Here is a 26321-nt window from a genome sequence, read left to right as displayed (position 1 = left end):
AAAGCGTCAGGAGGGAAGATTCCAAGTTGTGTTACTCCTGGGATTTTAAGTTTCTTCAGTGCACAATCGTCCTGCAAATGGTTTTAATGTATTTCAGGGAAGGCGAACCCATTACAAAACATCAGTCACATGGCCGCACGCGCACACAAACACACACCTGCCTTCATTTCAAAAAAAAAAAAAGTCAAATGTTAAATCTGCTCTGTAGATAATAAGGCCATCGCTTAACAGGCACACAATTTCAGGAGAGTTTTCCCGTTCTTGGGAGCTTGCTGTTGTGGATGCCGTCACCTTCGGTGTTAAAAATGGCGGCCCATCGGATGGACGTGGTGTCGTAAATGGTTCCTCGAGGCCAGGCTTGTCTTAGCAGCAGCCGGTACGAAGGATGAGTCCAGGAGGACCAAGGAAACCGTGCTAGACCCCAAAACGGTGATTAGTACTGAAGCGCCTATATATTTGGATGCGCCAAAGGTAATCGGCAACAAAACAACGCTTTAGGATGGCGGGAGAGCACACTCCCAGGCGAAGAGGTTTCCGAAGGCACGTAAAACCCACTCTTTAAAAGCTTCCCCCGAGTTCGGATCCTCCCCGCAGGGACGAGCATTTCCCGAAGAAGCTTCTGATAAGGCATCGTAAGTTTTCCTTCTCTTTGTCCCACCGCATGTCGGGGGGGAAAAAAGCACCGCTTTTGTGACGAGAGGCTTCGGAGAGAACAGCCGAAGCTTCTCTTTTCTCCTTCAAAAGTGAGTTTGCACATGCGACATCATCTGGGAGGAGGAGGAGGAGGAAGAGGAGGAGGAAGAGGAGGAGGAGGAATTGGAGAGTTTGGGGTTGCTGGTGATTTGCAATTCTTCCAGCCGCTTCATGTAATCGTCCCGCAGGGCCAGGAGCTCCATGTAACGCTGTTCCATTGGGTTGGGCTGCTAAAGGAAGAGGGAGAGAGGTCTTAAAAGGCAGAGTTTGGCCATGTACAAGCCCCTCCTCCACCCCCACCCCCCCCAAACAAAACTCGAGCCATACGAGATGGAAGAGGGAACTGTGTGCGGATCAGACTGTATGGGTTGCATTTTTTTAAATATAAGACTCCCTTAGACCTCTTCGCTTTCCTGTCCTTTATAGAATTTATCCAGGGTGGGTTTTCTCCTCCCGCCCTAGAGGAGGAGGACGCATCAGGGGGGCAAAGAATTCACCCGGCCTAAAAGGCTTAATGCTCTTGTCTGGTAGTTCAAACATTGTGGGCCACCCGTAACATTTGTATGGCCTTAAGCAAGTATCGCACTCCGTTTTCTCCAGTAATAGCAATAGAAAATGAATAGAGTAGAGAAAATAGGAGAGAAAATAGACTGGAACGGAATAGAGAAAATAGTATATAGTAGAATAGAGAATACGGAAGAAAGAATAACTTTATTGTCACTTTGAATGTCCTCTAGTCCAGTGTTTCCCAACCTTGGCAACTTGAAGATGTCCGGACTTCAACTCCCAGAATTCCCCAGCCAGCGAATGCTGGCTGGGGAATTTCTGGGAGTTGAAGTCCGGACATCTTCAAGTTGCCAAGGTTGAGAAACACTGCTCTAGTCAGCATACGTTAAAATGAAATTTTATTGCGTACAGCTCTCAAAAGGGCCACCACCTCCAATATACCCTACATAACCACGACGGAATAAACAAATAAAAGCCGATTTCTTGGCTTCCCTTTCAAACTCCTTTTTGAGTCCCGCAAAACATCTTCAGAACCACCATTTAAGCCAAGAGGAGACGCCGGCCTTCCGTCCCGATGCCGGCCTTGTTGGCAAGGTCCGTTGCAGGAAAGCAACAGCCGGCTCTTTGTTCCGGCGGCTTCTTCTCAAAAGCGGTCCTTGTCGAGCCGAGCGGCTGTTTTCTCCTTCGGCTCTCAGCTTGGCTGCCAAATTTCGAGGCGAGCGAGAAAGGCCACTCAGGGGCCGCCTTTCTTCCCCCCGAGCAGATCCGCTCTCAAAAAGGAATCTCAGACACGGAAATGAACCTTCAGGGAACCCTGGAGCTTGACAGCCAAGTAAGAAGCTTGGCTTTTGCTATACAAGCAGTCCTTATGGCGGGCTGCTCAGCAACTGTTCGGAAACAATAGGAACCTTGGAGAAAAGCTACTTGTGACCCCGATCCCACCGGCCAATGACCCCCTCATAGTCACATGGCCGCCATGTAAATTTCTGCTGGAAATGGACATTCGAGACCGCCTACTGCCACATTCCTCCCAGCGGCCAGTAAGATCCCACAGATTGGGCCTCCTTCAGATGCCGTCAGCCGGACAGTGTCGGCTGGCGGGACCCCGGAGGAGAGCCTTCTCTGTGGCTGCTCCGACCCTTTGGAATCAGCTCCCCCCAGAGATCCGGACCTTGCCCACTCTCATGGCCTTCAGGAAGGCTGTTAAAACCTGGCTGTTCTGGCAGGCCTGGGGCTGTTGACCTCATTGTTGAGGTCCAGCCCCGATTAGAATGAATGTATGTAGTGTTATGATTTTAAACCATCTCTTTTTTTTTCTTCTCTTATTTTTCTCTCTTTTTTTGTAAGCCGCCCAGAGTCCTTCGGAATTGGGCGGCATATAAATTTTGATAATAAATAAATAAATAAATAAATTTTTTCAAAAAAAATTCTCAAGTGTTTGAGTAACGACGAGTGTTTGCTTAGTGCCCCAAAGGTCCTTTTTTTTTTCAAGAGGCAACTGGACTTTCTGGTTTTTTTCTCTGAAGACGCTTCGCTTCTCACCCAAGAAGCTTCTTCAGCTGTGAGAAAATCTGTAGAAGCTTCTGAGAGAAGCTGAGGAAGCTTCTTGGATGAGAAGCGAAACCTCTTCAGAGAAAAACCAAGAAAGTCCAGTTGCCTCTTGAAATAAAAAGCACCTTTGGGACAACCGTGACCCGGGTGACAGAGGATCTCCGTAGATCTTAATGCACCAATGTTCACTAAAAGACTGCCTGCCCCCCCAAAAGGTCATAAATCGGAAACGGCCACCAGGATGGGGGTGTATTTCTTTTGGGCAGCCAGGCCAAATAGAGAAGAGTGGAATGGAGAGATGGATGATGTGACTTGACCTATGACAGTTTTGTTAGTGTATGTCTGATTTTAAAAAAAAGATGATAGATCCAGACTATGTCCCTTTTTGACCTGTGGTAGTGCAGTGGTTAATAGTTTATTAGTTTTATGTAGTACTGCAAGCTATTCTGCTGGCTGCCTGCAACTTGACCATTTGTATCTCACCAGGCTCAGGGTTGGCTCAGCCTTCTGTCCTTCCAAGGTGGGTAAAATGAGGAGCCAGACTGTTTGGGGGGGGGGCAGAGGCTGACTCTGAATACCGCTTAGGGAGGGCTGTAAAGCACTGTGGAGCGGTATATAAGTGCTGTATTGCTATTAAATGTGAATGTTGGTTTTGTTTTTAATATGTTGTCTTTGTCTCGTTCCCCTCTTTCCCTTGTCTTTTGTGAGCCGCCCGGAGTCCTCCGGGAGTGGGCAGCATACAAGACAAATAAATAAATAAACAAATTAAAGTAAGCCGCCTATTAAAGTTACCTGCTGCCGAATGCGTGGGTTCCATCGGATGTAGTAATTCACCCAGAGTTCCAAGTGGCGCATGCTGGCGACTGGGTAAAGGGCCCGGTTCAGTTCTTTCGTATAAAAGGGGTTGGTATATTTTGACTTGGCGCTGTTGATCAAGGACCAGAGGGACAAGGATTTCTCGCTCAGTTTCTGCAAGCAAAGAGACAAACACAAGAATCGGACTTGGCCAAAAACTGTAACCGTCTGAAGGACCCGGCACGCCTGGTCCATTTAATGCTTGTCTCCCATAAGTAGAAATAGATACAGGCAGTCCTCAAGTTAACAAGATCACAATTGAGCCCCCAAAAATGTATGTGTCAGAGTGTGCACAGTGTGACTAAATTTTGAGACAACCCAGTAGCAAAATATAGTTTACAGAGGTTTTGTCTTTTAAACAGTGGTTTATCTACAAGGTATATATATGTTGTGACACTAAATACATACATACATACATACATACATACATACATACATACATACATACATACGTACATACGTACATACATACATATGTATTTAGTGTCACAACCCCTGGTATGCCCAAATATGAGAGGAAGTCTACTGCTTCCATTCTCTGTCTATTGGCTCGTCACAAGAGACCATCCAGACAGAAACCCAATATTTTTTACTGTTGCCTTTGTTACATTTGTGTTGTATTTGTGCTGATAAATAAACAAAGGGAGACTAGTATAGATCTATTTCAAGCTATTTAGCTCTCATCAGCTAGCCATACCCTTACTGGGATTAGAACCTGGGCTGTATTACACCTTAGGCAGATGTGTTAACCACTAAGCCCATATTTGGGCATACCAGGAGTTGTGACACTAAATACATACCTATTTCCCTGGCTCAGCTGATAAAGGAGGAGAACCTTGTGGCTTAGTGGTTAACACATCTGCCTAATATGTAATACAGCCCAGGTTCGAATCCCAGTAAGGGTATGGCTAGCTGATGAGAGCTAAATAGCTTGAAATAGATCTATACTAGTCTCCCTTTATTTATTTATCAGCACAAATACAACACACACCCACACCCACACACATATACACACCCACACCCACATCCATACTAGGCAAATACCAGGCAACCAATCAACCTTCAACTATAACACGGAAGCACACAGGGAGAGAGAAACCGCCCTCACAGGGCCTCTCTTATATAGGCAGCCTCTTAAAGTGAGAACCCTGCTGACTCATCCTCATGCCATCCTATCATCATTACCTTCTTAACCTTTCCAAGGGAAAAATCTATTAGGTGAGCATTTGCCCCATTTTACAACTTTTCTTGCCAGGGTTGTTCAGGAAATCGCTGCAGTTGTTAAATTAGAAACATGGTCATTAAGTGAATCAACCCTTCCTTCCTTCCTTCTGTTAGAATGCAGTATTGCAGACCAGTTTTGCCAACTGCCGGGAGTTCAATCCTCACTGCTCAAGGTTGACTCAGCCTTCCATCCTTCCGAGGTAGGTAAAATGAGGAGCCAAGTTGGGGGCCCTGACACTGTGAAGCGCTTAGAGAGGGCTGTGAAAGCCCTGTGAAGCGGAACGTAAGTCTAAGAGCTGCTGCTATCAATACATTAACTCACCTCTTTCTCTCTGACGGAGTCACAACTGTACAAAAATGTACCAAAACGACAACTGTACAAATGATCCAGGATAGTGATCAAAAACTGTTCGTTAAATTCGAAAGCAGTGGGAAACTAGTAAAAAAAAAAACAGGCAAAGTTTAGGATAAGATACAAACCGCAATCAGTCCTTGAGTTATGACCACAATCGAGCCTGAGATTTCTGTTGCTAAGCGAAACATTGGCTGAGTGAGGGTTGCCCCACGTTATGATTTTTCTCGCCACTGTTGTTAAACGTAGCTGTTAAGTTAGTCACACGGTTATATAACAACACAACTCCACACTGGTCAAAGTAATATTAGAAATACTTATGGGAATATTAGAAATTAAAACTTTGATCAAAATCGGAGACGTTGGTGACCTGCTGGCATGGACAATTACATTTGCAGGGTCCCGTATGTCTTGCTGTGTGGGGTTGCATACACATACAGTGCTTGGATCCCAGGCCAGCAGACGCACAACGAGTGACTTTAAAATGAACAAAGAAATTATAGCAAAACCAATCTCTGTGGAGATCCTCTGCCATCCAGGTCATGGTTTCTTGGTTTTTCTTTGAAGACGTTTCTCTTCTCGCCCAAGAAGCTTCTTCAGCTCTGACCGGATGGTGGGGAAGGGAAGGATTGATACTCCTTGCAAATAGCTGGTCACTTGCATCCTTTTTAGAGAGCCGTTGAGGCCACTTGGAGGTTTGTCTGTGTCCTCAGGGTCACCTGAGTGGTTCCAATGGGTGTGTGGAGCCTTCTTGGAACTGCTGAAAAGGACCGTGTTGTAGACTGGAGGTAGACGATGTCGTATTCCTCCTCCTCTCTTGAGTGGGGGCTGTTCGATTTGGACATCGATGGCCTCTTTGATCCAGACAAACCTCCAAGTGGCCTTAATGACCCTCTGAAAGGATGCAAATGACCAGCTGCCTGCAAGGAGTATCGATCCTTCCATCCCCCTCTATCCCATCAGAGCTGAAGAAGCTTCTGGGATGAGAAGCGAAACGCCCTCAAAGAAAAACCATAAAGTCCAGTTGCGTCTCAAAAAAAGCAGCTTTGGGATACAGCAAAGCCCATTAAATCTTGAACCCCCTTTAAGCAACGCAGCTTACTTGCTTGGACATTTGCCAGACGCAGTCGATGAACTGGAGGAAGATGGGGGACCGATCTGCGTCCGCGTGGTTTTTGTCTCCGTGACCGATTCTCTGGCGTGAAAAAAAGGAAAGGAAAAAAAAAATGAGAACAGCAGTCATCAAACAGGTCAGCTTGGCTTTAGAAGGAGCAAACTCTCCCACCAGAATGAAGTGAAGAAGAAGAAGTAATTCCTTACGCAGAATGAAGTGAAGAAGAAACCCCAGCTTCATTAGACTGAGCTTTTCCCCCCCCAATATAACAATTCGATTCTAACTAAAGTGGTTTAAAAAGTTATTTATGGTGCATGTTGCTTTTGGAAGTTTGTAGTATGTGGCAAGAGTCTTAAAATGCAAGCGGCAACAGCACACGTACATCTTTTCAGGCGACAGGACAACCAGAGGGAAAAAGGGTCACAAGATTTTATAAAACAAGGATCTCCAACCTTGGCAATTTTGCGACTTGTGGACTTCAACTCCCAGAATCCCTCAGCCATCATGAGGGGCTGAAGTCCACAAGTCGTAAAGTCGCCATGGTTGGAGACCCCGCTATAAAGTGTCTCTTTTTGGAAACATAAAAGGCCAATGGGGATTCTCCGTCATCCGGATCCTGGTTGTCCCAAAGGTGCTTTTTTCAAAAGGCAACCTGGACTTCGTTTTTCCAAAACAAAGTCCAGTTGCTTTTTTAGGGGGGAAAAATAACTTTTGGAAAACAAAGACTGCAAACACAGGAGCATCAGACTTGGTCTGCATCTGTACCCCGCTTTTCAGGTCTCAAATCAAAGTTGGCATTTAACACATTAACAGAGTTGGAAGGGGCCTTGTAGGTCATCTAGTCCAACCCCCACACACCATTTCTGATGTAATGGCCATCTAGTCTCTTCTCGAAAGCTTCCAGTGCTGAAGCTCCCACCACTTCCGAAGGCAACTTCTGTTCCATGGGTTGATGGCTCTCAATAGCTGCATTATCTTCAAACAGTTTTTATTGAATTTATTAATGTTTATTGAATAACTACATTATCAGGCAATTGGCAAGCAGCAGTTTGAGACAAGAGCCTCGCTCACGAGGAAGCCCACTTTGCTAACAGCCTTGTGGGATTCAAGCACAACTGATTTAACCAGGACTCGCTTTGGTTCTCACCGATGCGAACTTATGTCCGAAGCTTATCCACTCCTTTTCCACCAAGACCTCGAAGCCCACGATGGTTCGGTAGTAGCTGTCCAACATCAACATGGCCAGAGAGGTCAGCTGAGCGGTGCGGTCCCACCCGTCGCTGCAATGCACCAAGACCGAACTCTTCCCGGAAGACACTTTGTCAGCCACTTGGATGGCTCCAGTTAAAACCAGCTGGCAAGGAAGCAGAAAACAGGACTTGAGACGGGGTGGGGGTAAGGCTGTTGTTCTGACTGAGGCTTCCCGGGAAAGCATAAATCACCATCTTAGTCCCCAAAACCTCCTTTTATTTATACAGCTGTGAATGATGGTCATTCACAGTCCGCAAGGCTGCACAAACTCTCCGCGAAGGTTCCGACAGGCGCCTGCCTGAGTTGCCACAGTCTTTCGGGGGAATGTCGAAAAACACCCACCTTTATCTCCCTTGAAAGGCTGCCAGAGGCCTCATTGCCAAAGGCAGAGCAAGGCCAAACTTGGCACAGAGTCAAACAGAACCTTTCCAAGCTTGAACCGACCAGATGAACGAATTGCTTCCTGCAAAAGCTCGTTTGCTCCTCTTTTATGTCTTATGGGAGGAGCCAATCATCTCCAAGCCTTTCTCCCAAGTCAACACCCTCTTCTCTTAATTGTCCTTGCCTTCTGGCAGCTCTGCGCACGCGCACCCTGGGAACAGGCTCCCACTGTTCTTCTGCCTCAACTGATGTCAGACTCCGGAGGCAGCAAATAACTACCAGATGCCCTTGGCCCCCTCTCTGCCTCCTACGCAAGAGCCTTTGTCCGAGCCTTCCCCAGACTCCAGGACTGGCCCACGTTCCTCCCCAACCTCCTCACTGTCTTACTCTGCTGCCAGCTCTGGTGGCCGCTGGGGGGGGGGCACAACAGCTGTCCCCCCTCTTCTCTTTTAATGCAAGAGCTCGGAGCCCCGTCCACATGGTGTCCGGCTGTGGTGGTCAACCCAGCCACCCTCCGCTCTGTACCTTGATATGTTCCAGCCAGTGTGTGGACTCCAAGCTTGAGAGCCAATGAGATTCTTCCACGTGGGGGTAGACGATGTCTTTCAGCTTTTTCAACGATTCCCGCATGACGTGAATGTTGTGGATATCCAGGAAAAGCAGTTCGGCCTCCGGATACGCGTCTTCACTTTCGTATCCACCACCGGTGGCCTTGGGATCAAAGAGGAAAGGAGTGTTTCATTTCCTTCGCACGACCACCGCCGGCATCACATGCTCGCATTTCCCCGAAAATAAGACTTGTATTAATTTTTGCTCCGAAAGACTCATTAGGTGTCAACTCTGAAGGTGGCCTGACTGAGGCCATTTGGGAGGCATCAGAGGAGGGGGGGGGAGGGGATAGAGTTAGCCAAAACAAATATAGCTTCTTCTGGGAACCAAGGACATTCCCATAGGTAGCTGAAGAGAGGAGGAGTGAAGTTGCCAAGCAACCAGACCGCACCTTGATGGGACCATGTGACTGACTGACTGGGGGGAAAAAGGGGGGGGGACGTTGACTTTTAATTAGGTGGAAACCGTGGGAACCTTCAGAGTCGGTTTTCACCAGTCTGTGCCAATATCTTCAACAAAACTCTTCTTGGAGGAATCTACCTGCCTCAGAGTTCTGTTGGGCCTTCTCCGGGTGCCGTCAGCGGGACAATGCCGGCTGGCGACGCCTAGGAGTAGGGCCTTCTCTGTTGCCGCTCCGGCCCTGTGGAATGAGCTGCCCGCTGAGATCCGGGCCCTACCCACTCTCATGGCCTTTCGCAAAGCCATTAAAACCTGGCTTTTCCGGCAGGCTTGGGGCTATTGACCCCTTGATTGAGGTCCAGCCCCCTCCTGATTGGGTGTTTGTTGTGTTTCCCTTTTTAACCTTGTTGTGTCCAATTGTTTTTAATAATTCTTTTTTATTTTTTTCATTTCTGTAAGCCGCCCGGAGTCCTCCGGGATTGGGCGGCATAGAAATTTAATAAATGAAATGAAATGTTTGCTGTGGGTGGATTACTTGGAACTTGAATGTTGTGCTTTTATTGTTAATTATTTTTTTATTCACATTTTCTTTTATGTCTTGTCTTGCACTCCCCTCCCTCATTATTGTAAGCCGCCCTGAGTCCCCTCAGGGAAAAGGGCGGCCTATAAGTGTTCAATAAAACTCTAAAAACTCTAAAACCCCTGACATAGAGACTTATTTGCGGGGAAACACGGTACTAAAATGTGTCCGTCTGGCTGACGCTCTTATCTCGGACTTATTTTGGGGGTAGAGCTCATATTACGAGCACCCTGAAAATCCAGGCTGGGGCTTATTTCCCAGTGGGGTCTTATTTTCAAGGAAATGTGGGTATTCCCAACACAACTGATGGGTTTGCACCAACACCGAGGAGTTATGTAAAATCACCTTCCAAGTACAAGGGGGGGGGGGGAATCACCATTCAGTTCCGAGTCGGATGTAAGTATCATCTTTGAGGGCCCCAATGGATCAATTCGTATGGAAACTGATTTCTATGGAAACTGATTTCTATTAATAGGGGCCTGGTGTTTTCATACAGGAAGTCCTTGGCTTACAACCATACCTTTAGTGATCAAAGTTACAGCAGCACCAAAAAAAGGGGGAGCTTGTGACTGGTCCTTGCATTTATGACTGTGGCTGCATTGCCACTAGTCCTGGCATCAAAATGTGGGTGCTTGTCAACCGGTGTGCATTTATGACGATTACGGCATCTTGGGGTTAAACGGTCGCTACTTGTGATCTTCCCAGCTGGCTTCTGAGGAGCAAAGTCATCGGGGAAGCTGAATTTGCTTAATGACAGCGTGATCCACTTAACAACAGCTGAGATTTACTTAATAACTAGATCATCAAATCGGGTGGATTTCATTTAATAATCACCTTGTTTAGCAACAGAAATTCTGGTCGCAATTGTGAGGACTCTTCGTAGCTATTTGTAGGCCACCCATTTCAGGGACTCCATATGACACTTAAAAGGCATCTAAACACCCTATTCAAAAACTCCCCAAAGAGGAAGTTATTGAAAAGCCATTTCCTTCTACCTGACAAAACGTGACTTTCGAACAGAGCAATGTGTGCGTTGAAACATGATCATTTCTCCAGCGAGTATGGATTTAATCCCAGCCTCAGGCTCCCCGAATCCCACTAGGGAGCCAGGCTCCCCTAATCAAAATATTTTTTTAAGTTTGAATGTCAATATGGTTATTTTTCTTTGCCAAATAGACTTAACGCATTAAGTAAGCGACATGAACAAAAAAAAATAAAGAGTTTTCTTAACCCTCGTCGCCAATCTAGTTGCTAAAATTGTCCCATGGGGCTGGAGAACACAAAACAGGAAATACACCTCTGTATGAAATCCCCAAAAGCACCAAGCGGTTATTTTCCAAGTAAAACTTCGATCGGCCAAGTTATTTTAGAACTTTGGGCCAGTCCCTCTCTCTCAGCCCATCCACCTCACGGGGATGTTCTTGTGGAGGAAATAAAGAGGAGGAGGAAAGCATATTAGGTATGTTTGCCTCACCTACAAAGTCATAAAGATGGGATTTTAAAAATATCAAATAAAGAAACAAAATTAGGTGAGAGTGAAAGATTCTCTCTCTCCACAGAATGCAGAACATCTTGTCAGGCCTGGAAGCCACATTCTTTTGCCCTGGGCCTTCGGGCCGGCCACATTTATTGCTGTGGGAAACTGGGAGGGGGGATTGTATGGAGTATGGGAGAGAGATATAATCAAAATAGCACTCCTTTCTCAGAGAGTCAAGGACGTCTTGCCCTGCACCTGGAGGGGTGTGACTGGGAGGCATCTCCAGTTGGGACGGTGCCTGATCAGGCCATGGGATGAACATGTGGGTGCTGGTCAGGTGCTTGGACTTTCTTTTGGGTGGGGAAAACCTGGAAGCTTTCGGATTCGGGCTTTCCCAGATGTGCCAATATGACGCCTCTAATAAAATGAGGAAACTCGAGCCTCGGAGTCTTCGTTCGTTGGGGGTGTCACTTGGGACCCTGACACATGTGGCCCAGAAGCCGATATATACGCAGCCTCTCTGGAGTAAAGTGAGAGAGTTAATTTTAGCTATGGAAGGGGCTGAGTAATCCTCGGGTGTGGCCGAGAAACAACAAAGCGAAGGGAATGAGGAGGAGGGAAGGAATGCAGCCACTAGACTTTTCATAAACAACTGGAAAAAAATAGTAATCTGTGTCGTCCCCGCCCACCCCCCTGCATTTTAGCTTACAAGCATTGAGCTTTGAGGGTTAAGATGACTTTTGAAAGAAAGAAAAAGAAAAGAAAGAAAGCTTATATAAAGAGGTTTGTTTTCTAGGCTGTCTTGGATACATTAAACCAGTGTTTCTCAACCTTGGCAACTTGAAGATGTCCGGACTTCAACTCCCAGAATTCCCCAGCCAGCATTCGCTGGCTGGGGAATTCTGGGAGTTGGAGTCCAGACATCTTCAAGTTGCCAAGGTTGAAAAACACTGCATTAAACAATGCACATGGAGCACATATGCACACCCGAACAGACACTTTAAGTCAAATTTTCTCCTATTCCTTGCGAATGGGCAGAAACAGGTTTGCTTCAAAAGTCTCCCTCTTTACAGAATGAATATGATCACTGCTTTTATCCTCCGTGAAGCTGCAAAGTTTTTTTTTTTTATAAAGCCAGCATTTAGCAAAGGGGAGGGAGCCGCGCTGGCTAATTAATCAGAGGATGATTTTTTTCCAGTGACTTTATTGAAAGTTTAGTCACTTGGAATTTACTGTGAGTGTAAACAAGGTGGAGCCATTTCAACTCCAGGGGAAGAAAATAGTAAGCCTCATAGCTCGTCCTTTGACGAATGCACTTTAAATCTCGTTAGCAGGAAGTCCCGTTCTTCCCACAGCCCAGCGGATTGTGTGGCTGTGTCGACACGATAGCAACTGGGTTAACCGCGAACGCTCGACTGTCTGTCAAACGCCCAGAAAGCGTTTTGAAGCCTTAGCCATTCCTTCAGTTAGCGCTTTCCAAATCTGGGAATCTCTGGATGTATTTAAAAAGGACAATTTTTCAGAACGCTGAGCCAGCAGAGGCTTTGACTCAGCGTGGCTGGCAATCTCCGGAGGAGTAAAACCTCACTTAAGCGACGTCCCTGGGCAGGCGGGTGAAGAGGGAGGCTGGGTACCTTGTTAGCCACAGCGTTGACGTTGGGCCTGGCATCGAAGATGGTCAGTTTGGACAGCTGCTTGTTGGTTTCCCGTATGACTTCCAGGTATCTTTCGTCGTCTTTGTTCCTTTTGCCCCCCATGCCCACCAGGGGCTGGCTGGAGCGCGTGATGACCGCTTGGGTCTCCGGATGGATCCAGGACAACACCTGAGGGAGCCATGAGAAGATATTCCATCAGAGCTCTAAGGCTTTTCCAAAAAAAGTTATCTGTATATTTCTCTTTCACATAAAAAAGGTAAAGGTTCCCCTCGCACTTATGTGCTAGTCGTTCCTGACTCCAGCCCATCAGTCTGGAGTGCTGTAGGGTTTCCTTCCTGAGCAGGGGGTTGGACTAGAAGACCTCCAAGGTCCCTTCCAACTCTGTTCTATTCTATTCTATTTCTATTCCATTTCTTTTCTGTTTTATTTCTTTTCTGTTTTATTTCTTTTCTATTCCATTCCATTTCTTTTCTATTTCATTTCTTTTCTTTTCTATTTCTTTTCTATTCCATTTCTATTCTAAATAAAAAAAACCACACCATATATTTTGGGCCGAATTACGGCCGTTAAGTCGAGACTAATTTTTTTTAGAGCCAAAGTCACTTACCGGTATCCGGCACCGGGATCGGAAAGCAGAGACCTTCTTGAGATCTTCGTCTGTGGCGTGATAGGGCACCACCAGGAGGGATGGGTATGTGTCGCAGAGGGCATAGTGCTCGTTGAGGAAGGTGACCCTCCACTGGAGGTTGGGCAAACCCTTTTGAGAGAAGGGAGACGGTCGTTGCCTGAACAAGATGGCAATTAAGCAGAGGAACGATTTGTGCGTTATTATGGCCACAGGGTGGCAACAGGCCACCAATCTATCCAATGAGTATCTCTACGGTTGGGGAGCCGGAGAAACACATGGAAGGTTTTGAGACAAAAATGCCAGTGGGTTTTTTTCCTCGCTCTTTTTATTTTGTTATTATGAGCCCACTTGGCAACACAAGGATGTTTTTGCTTATTAGAAGGACTGGAATATACACAGGAGCGTCTGACGTTCATTCTTTGCGGGGGGCGGGGGGGGGGAATGAATTGCAGTCTTCTACAGGGGAAAAATATTTTTTTTTAAGACTTGCCCAAAAGAAAGCTAACAATAGCCATGGGAAGTAACTAAGGGGAAGCACCTCGTGTCAGGTTCCAAGTGACACTCCCAGCGAAAGAAGACTCTGAGGGTTGAGGTTCCTCAAAGTTCCATTTGATTAAAGGTATAAGTTCCCCTCGCACGTATGTGCCAGTTGTTCCTGACTCTAGGGGGCGGTGCTCGTCATCTCCGTTTCAAAGCCAAAGACGTCCGAAGACCTCTCCGTGGTCATGTGGCCAGCATGACTCAATGCCGAAGGTGCACGGAACGCTGTGACCTTCCCACCAAAGGTGGCTCCTATTTTTCTATTTGCATTTTTTACCTGCGTTCGAACTGCTAGCTTGGCAGAAGCTGGGACAATAACAGGAGCTCACTCTGTTACACTGCACTAGGGATTTGAACCGCCGAACTGCCAACCTTTCTGATTGACAAGCTCAGTGTCTTAGCCACTTTTATTAGAGATGCCATGTTGACTCTACTACATGCGTAGGAAGCCAGGTGATCTGAATAGACGAGAACTGCCGAATTCACTGTCATTTGCATAAGTTTTAAGAAGGTTCCATCGTTTCTCCCCCCTTTGGACCCCCCTTCTTTGGCCAATCGATGAGCCCATTTGCGTTTCAGGGAAGGTCTGCCAGTTTCCAGTTTAAAGGAACTCAAAATTTCTCCTACGTTGGCCTGCAACTCCCAGGTTCCCTCACCATCCATTATGCTGGCGGGAATTATAGCTCAGCAACATCTGGCAGGCCAATATCCTCCTTTTGTGATTTAAATATTTATTACACATTTAAGAATAAACGACATTGAAGAAGCTTCCGTGCTCAGGCAGTAAAGCGAATTGCACAAGACAAGATGACCTTATAGGTCTCCAGGCAAACTTATGTTCTTAAGTTTCTCCTTCCTACCAAATGGGATGAATAAAAGGAGAGACACCCATCTCTTTATAAGAATTGCTTGGCAGAGTGAGATTGGCAGAATATAAATTTAATGAACAAATAATCCAGCATATCCACTGATCTGAATTCTTGGTTTTTCTTCAAGCCTAAATCAAATTCTTTATTCACTAAAACACAATAAAAGGTTTTTAAAAAAGTACAATGTAATACAGAACATCAGTATTTTATTTTATAAAAATCCGTTCCAGGTCATTTATCCATCTAAGTTCACTAGCCTAGGGTTCTGAGCGAGGCTTCCAGAGAACCTGAAGCAAACTCCTTGTCCCTTTTATTCATTGACTGTGAATTCTGCTCCTTCACCTCCAGCAAAGTCTTTCAAGGGAGGATTTACGGTCACAGACCTTCTCTGGCTGGGAGAACTGCCAGGCCGAGATCTGCAAAATGTGGGAAGGAGTCTCAGAGAGTCACGAACCAATGAAGTGAACTCCTGCAAACTCCACTCCCCTTTCATTCCTCTTTTATTTCCTCTGGGAGGGGCCATTCATGAGTCGGCCCTTGTTCCTTAACTGTTCCCTTCCTATGCGCACACTGGGAACAGGCTCCAGCTGTTCTTCTGCCCCACTGATGTCTTGACTCCGAAGGCAGCTGATAACTGGCATAGGGCCCTGCCCCCCTCTCTGCCTCCGACGCAGAGCCCTCATCAGAGCCTTCCCCAGACTCCAGGACTGGCCCAGGTTCCTCCCCAACCTCTGAATCTGCTGCCAGCTCGGCTGGCCGCTGGCGGGCTACAACACCTAGCTCATGTCTTAAAAACGAAAATTAGTGTGCTTCCTATTTTCTGTTCATCCGGTTCAATTTGTCCACAGAACAGAAAGAAAACTATATACAGCAAACCTGAAAAACAAGAGTGGAGGAATGCAAAGGAGAAGAGGAAAAAACGAACTTACTTGTCTTCTGTATTCAACCATAGGATTATAAACCAGCCAGCCGCTTTCCACAAACTTCTCCTCGTTCAGAAAAGCAAAGAAAGGCTGAGAGGATAACAAGAAAAATCAGGAAGTGGAACCGCCAAAAGAAGAAAAGAGATTCAAGGTGCCAAACTCTTTGCCTGGGCTGGTGAAGAAGATGCTTGGCTTCCCAAGAGCATGAAGCAAACTCCTTCTCCTGACAAAACCTCCTTTTATTAATTTAGAGAGAATTCTGCTCATTCACCTCCAGCAAAGTCTTTCGAGGGAGGATTTGCAGTCACAGACCTTATCTGGCTTGGAGAGCTGCCAGGCCGATCTCTGCAAAACTTGGCAAGGAGCCTCGGAGAGTCAGGAACCAATGAAGCGAACTGATTGTCTCCTGCAAACTCCACTCCCCTTTCGCTCCTCTTTTATTTCCTCTGGGAGGGGTCCTTCATCGTCCCCCTGTGACCTTACTCCCAAGTCAACCCCTGTTCTTTAGCTGTTCCCTTGGTCTGGCAACTCTGCACATGTGCACACTGGGAACAGGCTCCAGCTGTTCTTCTGCCCCACTGATGTCTGACTCCGAAGGCAGCTGATAACTGTCAGACGGCTCTGGCCCCCTCTCTGCCTCTGACACAGAGCCCTCATCAGAGCCTTCCACAGACTCCAGGACTGGCCCAGGTTCCTCCCCAACCTCCTCACTGTCGGAATCTGCTGCCAGCTCTGCTGGCCGCTGGCAGGCCACAACAGAACGCCCCAAAACATTGACAGAAGCCAAAATGTAAAACACATTATATCCTTTATGAAGAGAAGTCACCCCCCCCCACCCCCCTCCAGTAATAGGCCTGGACTCAACCATTAACTTTGAACTAGTAGGCACCCTAATGAATCCAGGAAAAATACCATATTCCCTTTATCTGTCAAAAGTATCTTTGCCATTTCTAAATGTTTTTAGTTGTCCACACAGCAGGCAGCAAAGTTAAAGTGAAACAACCCGTTCCCAAATTTGCTTTTTATATGCTGTAGGCAAAAAAAAAGAAACCCAGAACCCCTGCCAAACTCAGACTCAGAAGCGCTTACCAAGTTATGCGACTGTGGAAAAGCGTATTTTGTCAGGAGCTCAAATATGTCTCTTCTACTGTGACCTTCTTGTTTCAAAGCGAAGCGTAAATTCCTCATATCCTACGATTTAAAGCAAACCACGCATTAAAAAAATAAAGAATGCCAAGGATTAATGTTAGGTAACTTGTTCTAGTTGTTTTTCAAATGGAAAGGTAAGGTTTTATGTCAGAGAGGGGCAACGTAGCCCTTTTTCCGTTTGATCTACTCGTCTAACCTCAGACTTTGGTCCCACCATTTAATTCTCTTTTTAAAAGTGTTGTGGTGGCCTAGAGGTGGAGTTCTTGCCTCACAATCAGGAGCTGTGAGTTCGATCCTAGGTAGAGGCAGATATTTCTCTCTGGGCCAATGTGAATGTTTTTTTCTGAATAAAATTCCACATTGGCGACAGGAAGGGCATCAGTCTTACCTTACACGTGATGTCTAATCCGTACGAATTCTCTCCTCGGCTTGAAGCGCCCCCCATTTTCTCAATCCTTGCAATAACCCCCAAAGGCACATCCAACACCACTGTCGGATCCTGAGCAGGCGAAAAAAAAGGGCAAAGTTCACATTAAAGCAATGGATTCCTAACAGACTGCACTTCCGTACCTGTGTTTGTCATAAAAGACTCTCTTATCTTGAAAGCTAACAAAGGTTATCAATTTAATGGGATGGACGCGGTCAGATTAAGAAAAACAAAAACAAAACAGCCATAATGGGCCAATGAGGCAAGAAGCATAAGTATAAAATAACCATCAACACAAAGCATTTAATAAACATTTACCTAATTGCTACCTGCTGCAAGGATAAAAATCCCAGGATATTTCAAGAGACCTGAGCTTTAAAACATTTAAATGCTGCCCTGTATCTCGGCCCAGCACTCTTGTCATCAAAGGAGAATAGAAGAAGGAAAACGGAGGAAGTTCTTGACTAAGGACTAATTGGGGACTGTTGGAAGTTACAACGGAGCTTCACAGGGCTACAACTGTCAATCTGGCAGTCACATGATATCATGTAGGGTGCTTGGCAACCATGTATATTCAGCTCTGGGAGTTGAAGTCCACAAGTCTTAAAGTTGCCAAGTTTGGGGAGCCCTGAGGGACGTGATTTACGATTTTTGCTAGAAATTGGCACTTCCTGGCAAAAAAGAAAAAGCCTTGGTGAATTGGTTCACGTAACAACTGTGGTGTTTACTTAATGGCCGCAGAGATTCCTTTACGATCACTGCAAAAAAGCACCTTAAAATCGGGCAGGGTCACGTGATGGCCTGCTTAATGATCGGAACAACTGACCGGTGTGCTCAATTACGGTTGTAAGTCGAGCTGTACAGCTTTCAGAAGCCAAGAAAGAAAAAAAAGAGGGTGAATGAGTGTCCCTTGGGCCGGGCAATAAATTGAGACTATTCCCTTCTTTCTTCTGGTAGGAGACTGCACAGCCACAGGTGACTCAGCACTTGGGAGATAGCATCAGGCTAAAAGGCTGCCCTCCAGAGCCCTTAATCTCTCCTGGAATCCCGATGCACTTGTGGGCAAGTCGAAACGCAAAGCCTAAAACCCTGGACTGAAAGGAAGAATTCAGCCTAAAAGCATATGCTCCGTGTCTTAAGAGAGCCTCGTTTTACATTCGGAAAAGAAGAAAACAAGCCATCAACTCGTACTCCGTTCAGATCACTGGAGGGGGACAGAATAACAAAACAACGGCGTTGGAAGGGACCTTGGAGGTCTTCTAGTCCAACCCTCTGCTTAAGCAGGAGACTATGCAATTTCAGACAATTGGCTGCCCACTCTTAAAAACCTCCAGCGTTGAAGCACCCTCAATTTCAAGTGGCAAGTTGTTCCACTGGTTAATTGTTCTGACTGTCAGGAAATTTCTCCTTAGTTCTAGTTTGCTTCTCTCCTTGATTAGTTTCCACCTGTTGCTTCTTGTCCTGTTCTCAGGTGCTTTGGAGAATAGTTTGACTCCCTCTTCTTTATACGGAGTTGGGTGATATGTAGCCATAACAAAATTCCTTCTAGAAATCCAAGGTCATCCTTTGTCTCTGCACCTGACCGGAACTGGATGGGTGGAACTGCCAGCGTGGCAGTGGGAGATTGGACCATGGGATGGACTGGTGGATGTGGGGGCAAGATCTTGAACCTTCAACTGGGTGGGGGAAACCGGGAAGCCTTCAGATTCAGGTTTTCCCAGATGTGCCAATGTGGCTCTCTTCATAAATTGGAACTTTGAGGAATCCTTTGCTTCGGACTCGGATTTACTTTTACTACTTATCCAAGCAGTTGACTCCAAACACCACAACAGACCGTAGAGTTTGCTTACCGATTCCATGCTTCTCAAGTAGATCCTGTAGTTTGTGATGTAGACCCTCCCTTTCACAGGGCCATTGAAAGGACACATGTAAATGACCTCCTTGTCTGTGGAGAAAAGAGAACCCCCGTATTTAAAAGGTAAGGAAGACCACAACTCCAGATAAAGAAAGAAACTAAGGCAGAGATTAATGGGGAACCCGGAAGTGATATGAACTATTATGAATGGAGGATGTTGTGTTGTGCAATGGTGTATAACTCAGATAACCTTTTTACATGCAAACATTTTTAGAACAGTACCACCGAATTTCTCATTGTTATTCAAGTATGGTGGAACATTCCGAATTTACTGTCAAATTCTAAAAATTTACGGATCTCTAGAAAGTATTTGAATGAATGAATGAGCTGGAAGGGACCTTGGAGGTCTTCTAGTCCAACCCTTTGCTCAAGCAGGAGAACCTGTGCTGCTTATTAGCAGACAATGGATGGAAATGCTCAAATGCTGCTGTGGCGGTTAAAACGAAAGTAAAAGCTGCAAAATTATCTCTTGTAATTGTATGGAGAAGACACACGTTTAGTTATTTCTGTATCCCTGGTCAAATGAATGGGGTTTTGTGTGAGTCTGAGAAAAGCATCACCTCCTTTTGATTACCTTTCGACTCTTGATTAAGAATCGACCAGGTGAGCCAGTTTTGAAACGGATCCCTTTCAACCCAGATTGACTCTGCAGATGCTCCAGAAACACCACAAAGGCTGAATCTAACTGGATTCTTATTTCTGAGATAGGCCCGAATGCTGTAATATTCAAGCATGTTATCCTTGGACAGCTTCATTCTTTCTGAACAAGGGACGGGTTTGGGAGCAACTGATTTACAAGTAGCCCTCGACTTACGACCAGAATTTCCGCTGCTAATCAAGGCAGCTGTTAAGTAAGTCGAGCCCATTCTTATGACCTTATTGTTTGGGTTGTTAAGCAAAATGGCCCAGTTGTTAAGCAATGCACAAGGTTGTTAAGTGACTCCTGCTCAGCTCATTGCTGCGATAAGAGCAGACGTTCAATGAATGGTTGTAAGTTGAGAACTACCTGTAGGCACTCTGGGACCTGTGTTTACCTGTAACTCTCGTTTCCCCCGGCAGACGAGGAATTTCTTCGTTGTGTTCCCAGTTGGTTCCATCTTTCGCGGGCTAAGAGGGAGAAATGACAAGGTCAGCCTTTTGTCCTGTGGGAAAGATCCTGAAGGTGTAAACCAAAGACAGCATTTCATGATTAAATATCTGACTTAAAAGAAGCCCGGGGAAGACACTCACTTTTTTAATGGAGGCGTTCTCCAAGGAGTTTGAGTTGCATCGAGGTGTTGAGGAAGAGGAGGCCATGCTGGAGAATGGCGGGGAAGAACTGCTGAGAGAGAGAGAGAGAGAGTAAGTGAGTGAGTGAGAGAGAGAGAGAGAGAGAGAGGGAGGGAGGGAGGGAGGGAGAGAGGGAGAGAGGGAGAGAGGGAGAGAGAGAGAGAAAGAGATGTTCAATTTTCGTTGGACTTCACACACCAGCAATTTTATATAGGGATTTTCTTTTGCAATATTTTCTAGGCGGGTGGAGGGCTCACAAAAAAAAGTTGCCACTTTATCTCCTAAATATATTACACATCTTTCTGCTGCTAAAAGTTACTGGGAAAACTAAACTTTTAGTTGCAATAATGATGTTACTCAGGCCAGTGCAAAAAAGAACACAAAATGTAAGCTCAGCAAGTTGCTATTAGGAGAAAGAGGGTTAAAAATACATAAATTTTACACTGGTGTAAAGATACCAGAAAGAAATCTGTTGTCAGAACCAAATTACTTCCGCAAAGTAAAATAGAATAGAACTGGAAGGGACCTTGGAGGCCTTCAGCCCCCTGCTCAACCAGGAGAACTTATACTATCTCAGAGAAATGGCTGTCCAGTCTCTTCTTAAAAGCCTCCAGTGATGGAGCTCCCACCATTTCTGAAAGGAAGCGGTTCCTCTGGTTTTATTCAGTGCTCCCTGATAAAAAAAGAGGAGGTGGGGAGAAATAGAAACTACAGGACTGAATTGGGATGCTGAGCTGTGCAAATGCGATGCCGTTTATGGCTGATGGCTTGAGCGAAGGGTCATTTCTCTCCCTGCCTACAAAGGCCCAGTCAGTCGTAAGTAGAGAACTCTCTGTATTGTATTCAATGCCCAACAACAGCTGAGCATCAGAATATGCCCGGGGTAGAGAAAAACCCTCTTAGCGTTAACACATCGTGTGGTATGCGGTGATGATCCCAAATGGATGCAGAAGGAACTTGTGGAGTCTGACAAGGGAGTTGCAAGCATTGCAAACATAAGGCAGTGCATTAATTCAGGGAAAGAAAAAAAAAATGAGGATGCTGTCAAAATGTTCTAGAATACAAAGCAGCCAGCCCATCACGCAGATGGCAAAAAATAAGTAAAAATTGTGTACAACGAGACCCTCTTGGCCAGATCTTCACCTGAGCGCTGGCCCATCTTTTTAGGATGAGCACGACAATCCTCCCTGGGATGGTCAACCAGGAGCTCTGCTGGCGGACCATAACATAAGGTTGTTAATTTAAATGCAATGATTCTCTTAGCCACTATGGCAGTGGTCTCCAACCTTGGCAACTTTAAGACCTGTGGACTTCAACTCCCAGAGTTCCTCAGCCAGCAAAGCTGGCTGAGGAACTCTGGGAGTTGAAGTCCACAGGTCTTAAAGTTGCCAAGGTTGGAGACCACTGCACTATGGCAATCAAGGTCATAAAATGGGGCAAAACTCACTTAATAACAGAAATGCTGGGCTCCATTGTAAACTCAAAGACTACCAATATCCCTATTTGTAGACGCAAAGCAAAGTCCCCTTCTAAGAGGTTTCTGGCTCCAGAGAAACAAATGCTGGGTTCAAAGATTTGTCTATAATTGCAGCCTATATTAAGCCTATGTGGACTGAGATCAGCAGTGACTCCAAGTTAATTATAGTAAGGAGGCTAAACGGCTGCAGGCCGCCTTGTCTGGAAGCCACGAGGATACTACAGCCATGTCAAATTAAATAAATGGAGTCGCAAAAGGGTGCTGTTACTGCATGCTTTTCCCACACAAATTTTGCAGGAGCTCCTGACTTCAGTGGCTAAAAAGCAAGGCTCAAACCCACAGTGGTCTTGCTTTCCGGGAATCCGAGCATTTGGGCTGCAAGAGAAATGGCACTGATTAAAGACTGTCCGATAAAAAGGGGAAGGAAAACCTTTACACGCCCAGAAAATGTTCTCTTTCGAAGAGAAAACGAAGAAGTGTGTGTCTGTGGGTGGGTGTGTAGTTTTCACTGAGACCCACTGTTTAAAACAAAATGGGACTTTTCTGCCCAGGGCAGTCCTAAAAAAGCCAGCGCTCAAAACCATCCCAGCAGAAGCTGAAAGTAAATAACAAATTAGCAAATCCCTTTTCTGATTTTGAGAATTGCAGCCCCAAAACTACCAATAAATAAAATAAGTGAGCGAGCCTTTTGGGCCTCCTCAAAATAGCATTTTAGCAACTCTGAGGGAGGGCTTGTCCCTTCCTACAGTCTCCGCCAGTTGCTTAAAACACAGCTATGTTTTTCTCCATGCCATGTTTTCTCCTTGAGGATATCAAGTTACCTCCCCCAAGAAACAAAACATTGTGGAGTAAAAACAGAAGGAACTGAACTTACGATACCAGCCTGCATAACAATAATTATGTCTTAGTAAACTTACTCTGAAAAAGTCCAAGAAATAACTCGCTTTGGCTTGGCTTGCAGTTGTGCGGACTACAGTGTCACTGTCACAACTACTTGGAAAGATGGCCCTGCATGAGGACGGACGGACGGACGGACACACGCACACACACACACTTGGAATCTAGATCTGGGTATCTCCTTGGTTGCAGAATTTCCGAGAGAATATAAATGCTACAGGAATATAATAGGGTGTATTAATTCTAGATTAATTAATAGGATGTATTAATTCTAGAATCAATTCTAGATTAATTCTACACTGATTTCATTATAAATACACAAGAAAGCAAACAAACCAAGAACACTGTGCATCATTTTAACACCACAGCATCCGTAAGAACAGGCGTTCACTCCCTCCACACAGCTTCATTTCCAGTGTGCTGAATCACTCAGGAACACAATCTCACAGTGCTGCTCTCCATCATTTCCCCAAGGGAGCCCAAATGTGCAGAATGATCCAACACACCCACACTGTGGGTCAAGGCCATTCAAGTTTTCCGGTCATCTTCCCCCTCCTTTGTGGGGTGGGGAGAAGGGGAAAGTCGCAGAAATTTCCAAGCCGTGGAAAAACATACCTATTTAGGCACAGAGATGGAAGAGATAGCAATAATTCCTAACCCAGAACAAATAGAATTCTTTTTAAAGATTCAAAAGAGAAAAGAGAATAAAGAGCTTTTTTAAAAAGGAGGGGGAAACTGTGGATGGGTGTTCTAGAGATTCAACAGCAAGGGACAGATGTTGTGGCAGTGGAAATATTTCGATTAAATAAACATGACAAAAGAAGTTACCAAATACCAGAGGAGAAGCAGGACAGATTCACCAAAGTCAATAAGAGTTGAAATTCTAAAAAGGGCGAGAGATGATGGATAGGCATAGAATTCTTTTTAGCATGGTGGTTATTTTAATAAGTGTTAGGAAAAAGAATTAGGAAGTAGAAACTCAGGGAATAGTATTATGTATACTGAAATATAATAACATATAATTACTAGGTATACCCAAATGTTAGTTGAAAAAGTATGATGATGTATATTTAAACGATAATATCACTATCAGAATTGTATGCAAAAAATATTGACCCAGATAATACACTGTTCACTAAGCACTTATGGAGGTTAAACAAAAAATGCACACACAGACACACGGTGGCTCAGTGGCTAAGATGCTGAGCTTGTTGCTCAGAAAGGTCGGCAGTTCGAATCCCCAGTGCTGCGTAACAGAGTGAGCTCCCGTGACTTGTCCCAGCTTCTGCCAACCTAGCAGTTCGAAAGCAGGTCAAAAATGCAAGTAGAAAAATAGGGACCAGCTTTGGTGGGAAGGGAACAGCGTTCCGTGCGCCTTCGCCGTTGAGTCATGCCGGCCACATGACCACGGAGACGTCTTCGGACAGAAGGAGTGAGGAGGAAGAAACAAAGGCATATGGATGCTATCTATACCCTCTCCAAGACTCATGAAAATAGACAAGAAAAATAACCTGCAAAAGTCAAAATTCTCTTATCACAGGGAGGCAAGCCCCCAAACCCAACCGAACCAGAGAGCAGAGAAGAAATTCTACATATGGGGTGGATCCCGACGAGTCGATAGGAGGAGATCCAGTCATGTCAAAGAAACATCGCCTGGATCCAGCCCAATGGCTACAAAGTTCACGGTGGCTATTTACCAATCAGATCGCAACAACTTGCCTCTAGAAGTTGTGGGGGCTCCAACCCTGGAGGATTTTGAGAAGAGATTGGACAACTATTTGTCTAAAACGGTATAGGGTCTCCTGCCTGGGCAGAGGGGTGGAATGGAAGACCTCCAAGGTCCCTTCCAACTCTGTTATTCTGCCCAACTGAGCACCTTTACTCGATTAGAGAAAAAGGAACACACGTGAAGCAACTCTTGTGTGCTCTGAGATGGAGAAATGCGGATTAAGGTTACCCACAAGGAGAGAAATGAAAGCCAAGGAAAGAAGCAGAGCCTGCTGGGGGAGGGCATGAGGGAGGGGCTGGTCCCGGGTAAGGCAGCCCAGCCTTTACTGGACTAGGAGCCTCGGGGGGGGGGGGGGGGAGTCTGCAAAGCATGACATGGCTTTATGGTATGGGACTCTCCCACGGGATTAGCTGTGTTGATGTTTCCCTGGTTTTCCCAAGTTTTATTTTTAGTTGTTCTGTTTGCTTGTACCCTGCCCAGACTCACCCTTGGAAGACCTGTGGCTGAATAGATGGGACAGATAGAGAAGAGGTAGATAAATAAGACAGATAAGGAAGGGGGAGGAAGGGGAGGTGGATGAGAGATAGGAGATAGATAGATAGAGATGGATGGATGGATGACAGCTGATAGATATTAGATATATACAGATAGATATTATAGAGATATATTATAGAGATACAGATAGATATTATAGAGATATTTATTATAGAGATATATTATATAGATATAGAGATGAATGGATGGATGACAGCTAATAGATATTAGACACATAAAGATAGATATTATAGAGATATTTATTATAGATATATTATATAGAGATAGAGATGGATGGATGACAGCTAATCGATATTAGATACATACAGATAGATAGATATTATAGAGATATATTATATAGATATTATATAGATATTATAGAGATATTATATAGATAGATATTATAGAGATATAGATAGATATTATAGAGATATATTATATAGATAGATATTAGATAGATATAGAGATATATTATATAGATAGATATTAGATAGATATTATAGAGATAGATAGAGATGGATGGATGGATGATAGGTGATAGATATTATAGGTATATTATATAAACAGATATAGATATTAGATAGATAAATGGTAGTTTTTCCAACACAGGTGTAAAATCAATGTCCCCCCTCCCCCCAGTAAGGTCCCTTCCAACTCTCTTCATCTGTTGCCAGAGATTCACGTGTCTTGTGTGGGTGTCTACATAGATACTTGTCTGGGTGGGTGTCTAACGTGCATATAAACACATTATATACATTATGAAACGGAGCAGAAGAGCCCCTCCCCCGTTTCTTGCGAGCCCCCCTCCTGCCCCCCTCCTGCCCAGCCAGCGCCTCAGACGACCCCCCCTTCGCCCCCCCTGAGAGGCTGCCTTTCCCCTTGCGGGGAGCCTCTGCCGCGGCCTCCTAGCGAGGACTCCCCGCCCCTCAACCTCCAAATCCCCCCACCCCACCCGGCGTCCCCCCCCCCGTCCCCTCCGGGGCGCCCCCTCACCCAGCTGCTCCGCCGGCGGCCGCCTCAGCCTCGCAGAAAAGCCCCCCCCCCTTTTCCCCGCCGACGCGGGCCGATGTCACGTGACGGCGGGCTGGACCGGAAGCCGCCGCCGCCGCACAGCCCAGCCAGCGAACGGGCAAGAGCCGTGTACGCGCGCGGGGCACGCCGGGAAATGAAGTCCTTCTCCTGCTCGGGGCGCCCCCGCGCGGGGAGCGCCGGGAACTGTAGTTTCCCCTGGCCATGACTTCGCTTCGGAGAAGGATGCGAGGCTCTCCCGCGGGATCGGCGGCGGGAGGTGACCTCCTCGGCCCGCGGATCCGGTG

At 45.8% G+C, this 26321-nt stretch overlaps 1 protein-coding gene across 2 annotated transcripts; it reads right to left on the bottom strand.

Moving 5' to 3' along the window:
• Positions 1-596: 596 nt before the first annotated feature.
• MTM1 (myotubularin 1) lies at positions 597-26072 on the bottom strand. Of its 2 annotated transcripts, none has more exons than XM_087728309.1 (15): positions 25999-26072; positions 20330-20420; positions 20134-20206; positions 19035-19129; positions 17146-17256; positions 16698-16799; positions 15615-15698; positions 13256-13405; positions 12628-12816; positions 8454-8639; positions 7444-7650; positions 6285-6377; positions 5153-5266; positions 3544-3720; positions 597-923 (listed from the first exon to the last, which is right to left on the bottom strand). In XM_087728309.1, the coding sequence occupies exons 2-15, from the start codon at positions 20393-20395 to the stop codon at positions 738-740; spliced, it is 1833 nt and encodes a 610-aa protein (XP_087584435.1). In that variant the 5' UTR covers positions 20396-20420; positions 25999-26072; the 3' UTR covers positions 597-737. The 2 variants fall into 2 exon arrangements, with proteins under 2 accessions (XP_087584435.1, XP_087584434.1); XM_087728308.1 differs by having other exon boundaries at positions 20330-20417.
• Between the last annotated feature and the right edge of the window lie 249 nt (positions 26073-26321).

This window comes from Thamnophis sirtalis, unplaced genomic scaffold, assembly GCF_051295495.1.
Source record: "Thamnophis sirtalis isolate CommonGarterSnake01/CBP01778 unplaced genomic scaffold, rThaSir2_p1.2 scaffold_13, whole genome shotgun sequence".
NCBI classification, from domain to species: domain Eukaryota; kingdom Metazoa; phylum Chordata; class Lepidosauria; order Squamata; family Natricidae; genus Thamnophis; species Thamnophis sirtalis.
Note: the sequence above shows the minus strand (reverse complement) of the source record. Positions and strands in the feature narration are given on the sequence as shown.

Bases quoted from the DNA above. Each gene is read 5' to 3' on its own strand.
- MTM1 (XM_087728309.1), bottom strand. From the start codon at position 20,395: ATGGCCTCCTCTTCCTCAACACCTCGATGCAACTCAAACTCCTTGGAG. The intron at 8,640-12,627 runs GTACCCAGCCTC...TTTGATCCCAAG, and splicing joins TCAACGCTGTGGCTAACAAG to GCCACCGGTGGTGGATACGA. The intron at 3,721-5,152 runs GTGAGTTAATGT...CTTTGCTTGCAG, and splicing joins ACTCCGTCAGAGAGAAAGAG to AAACTGAGCGAGAAATCCTT.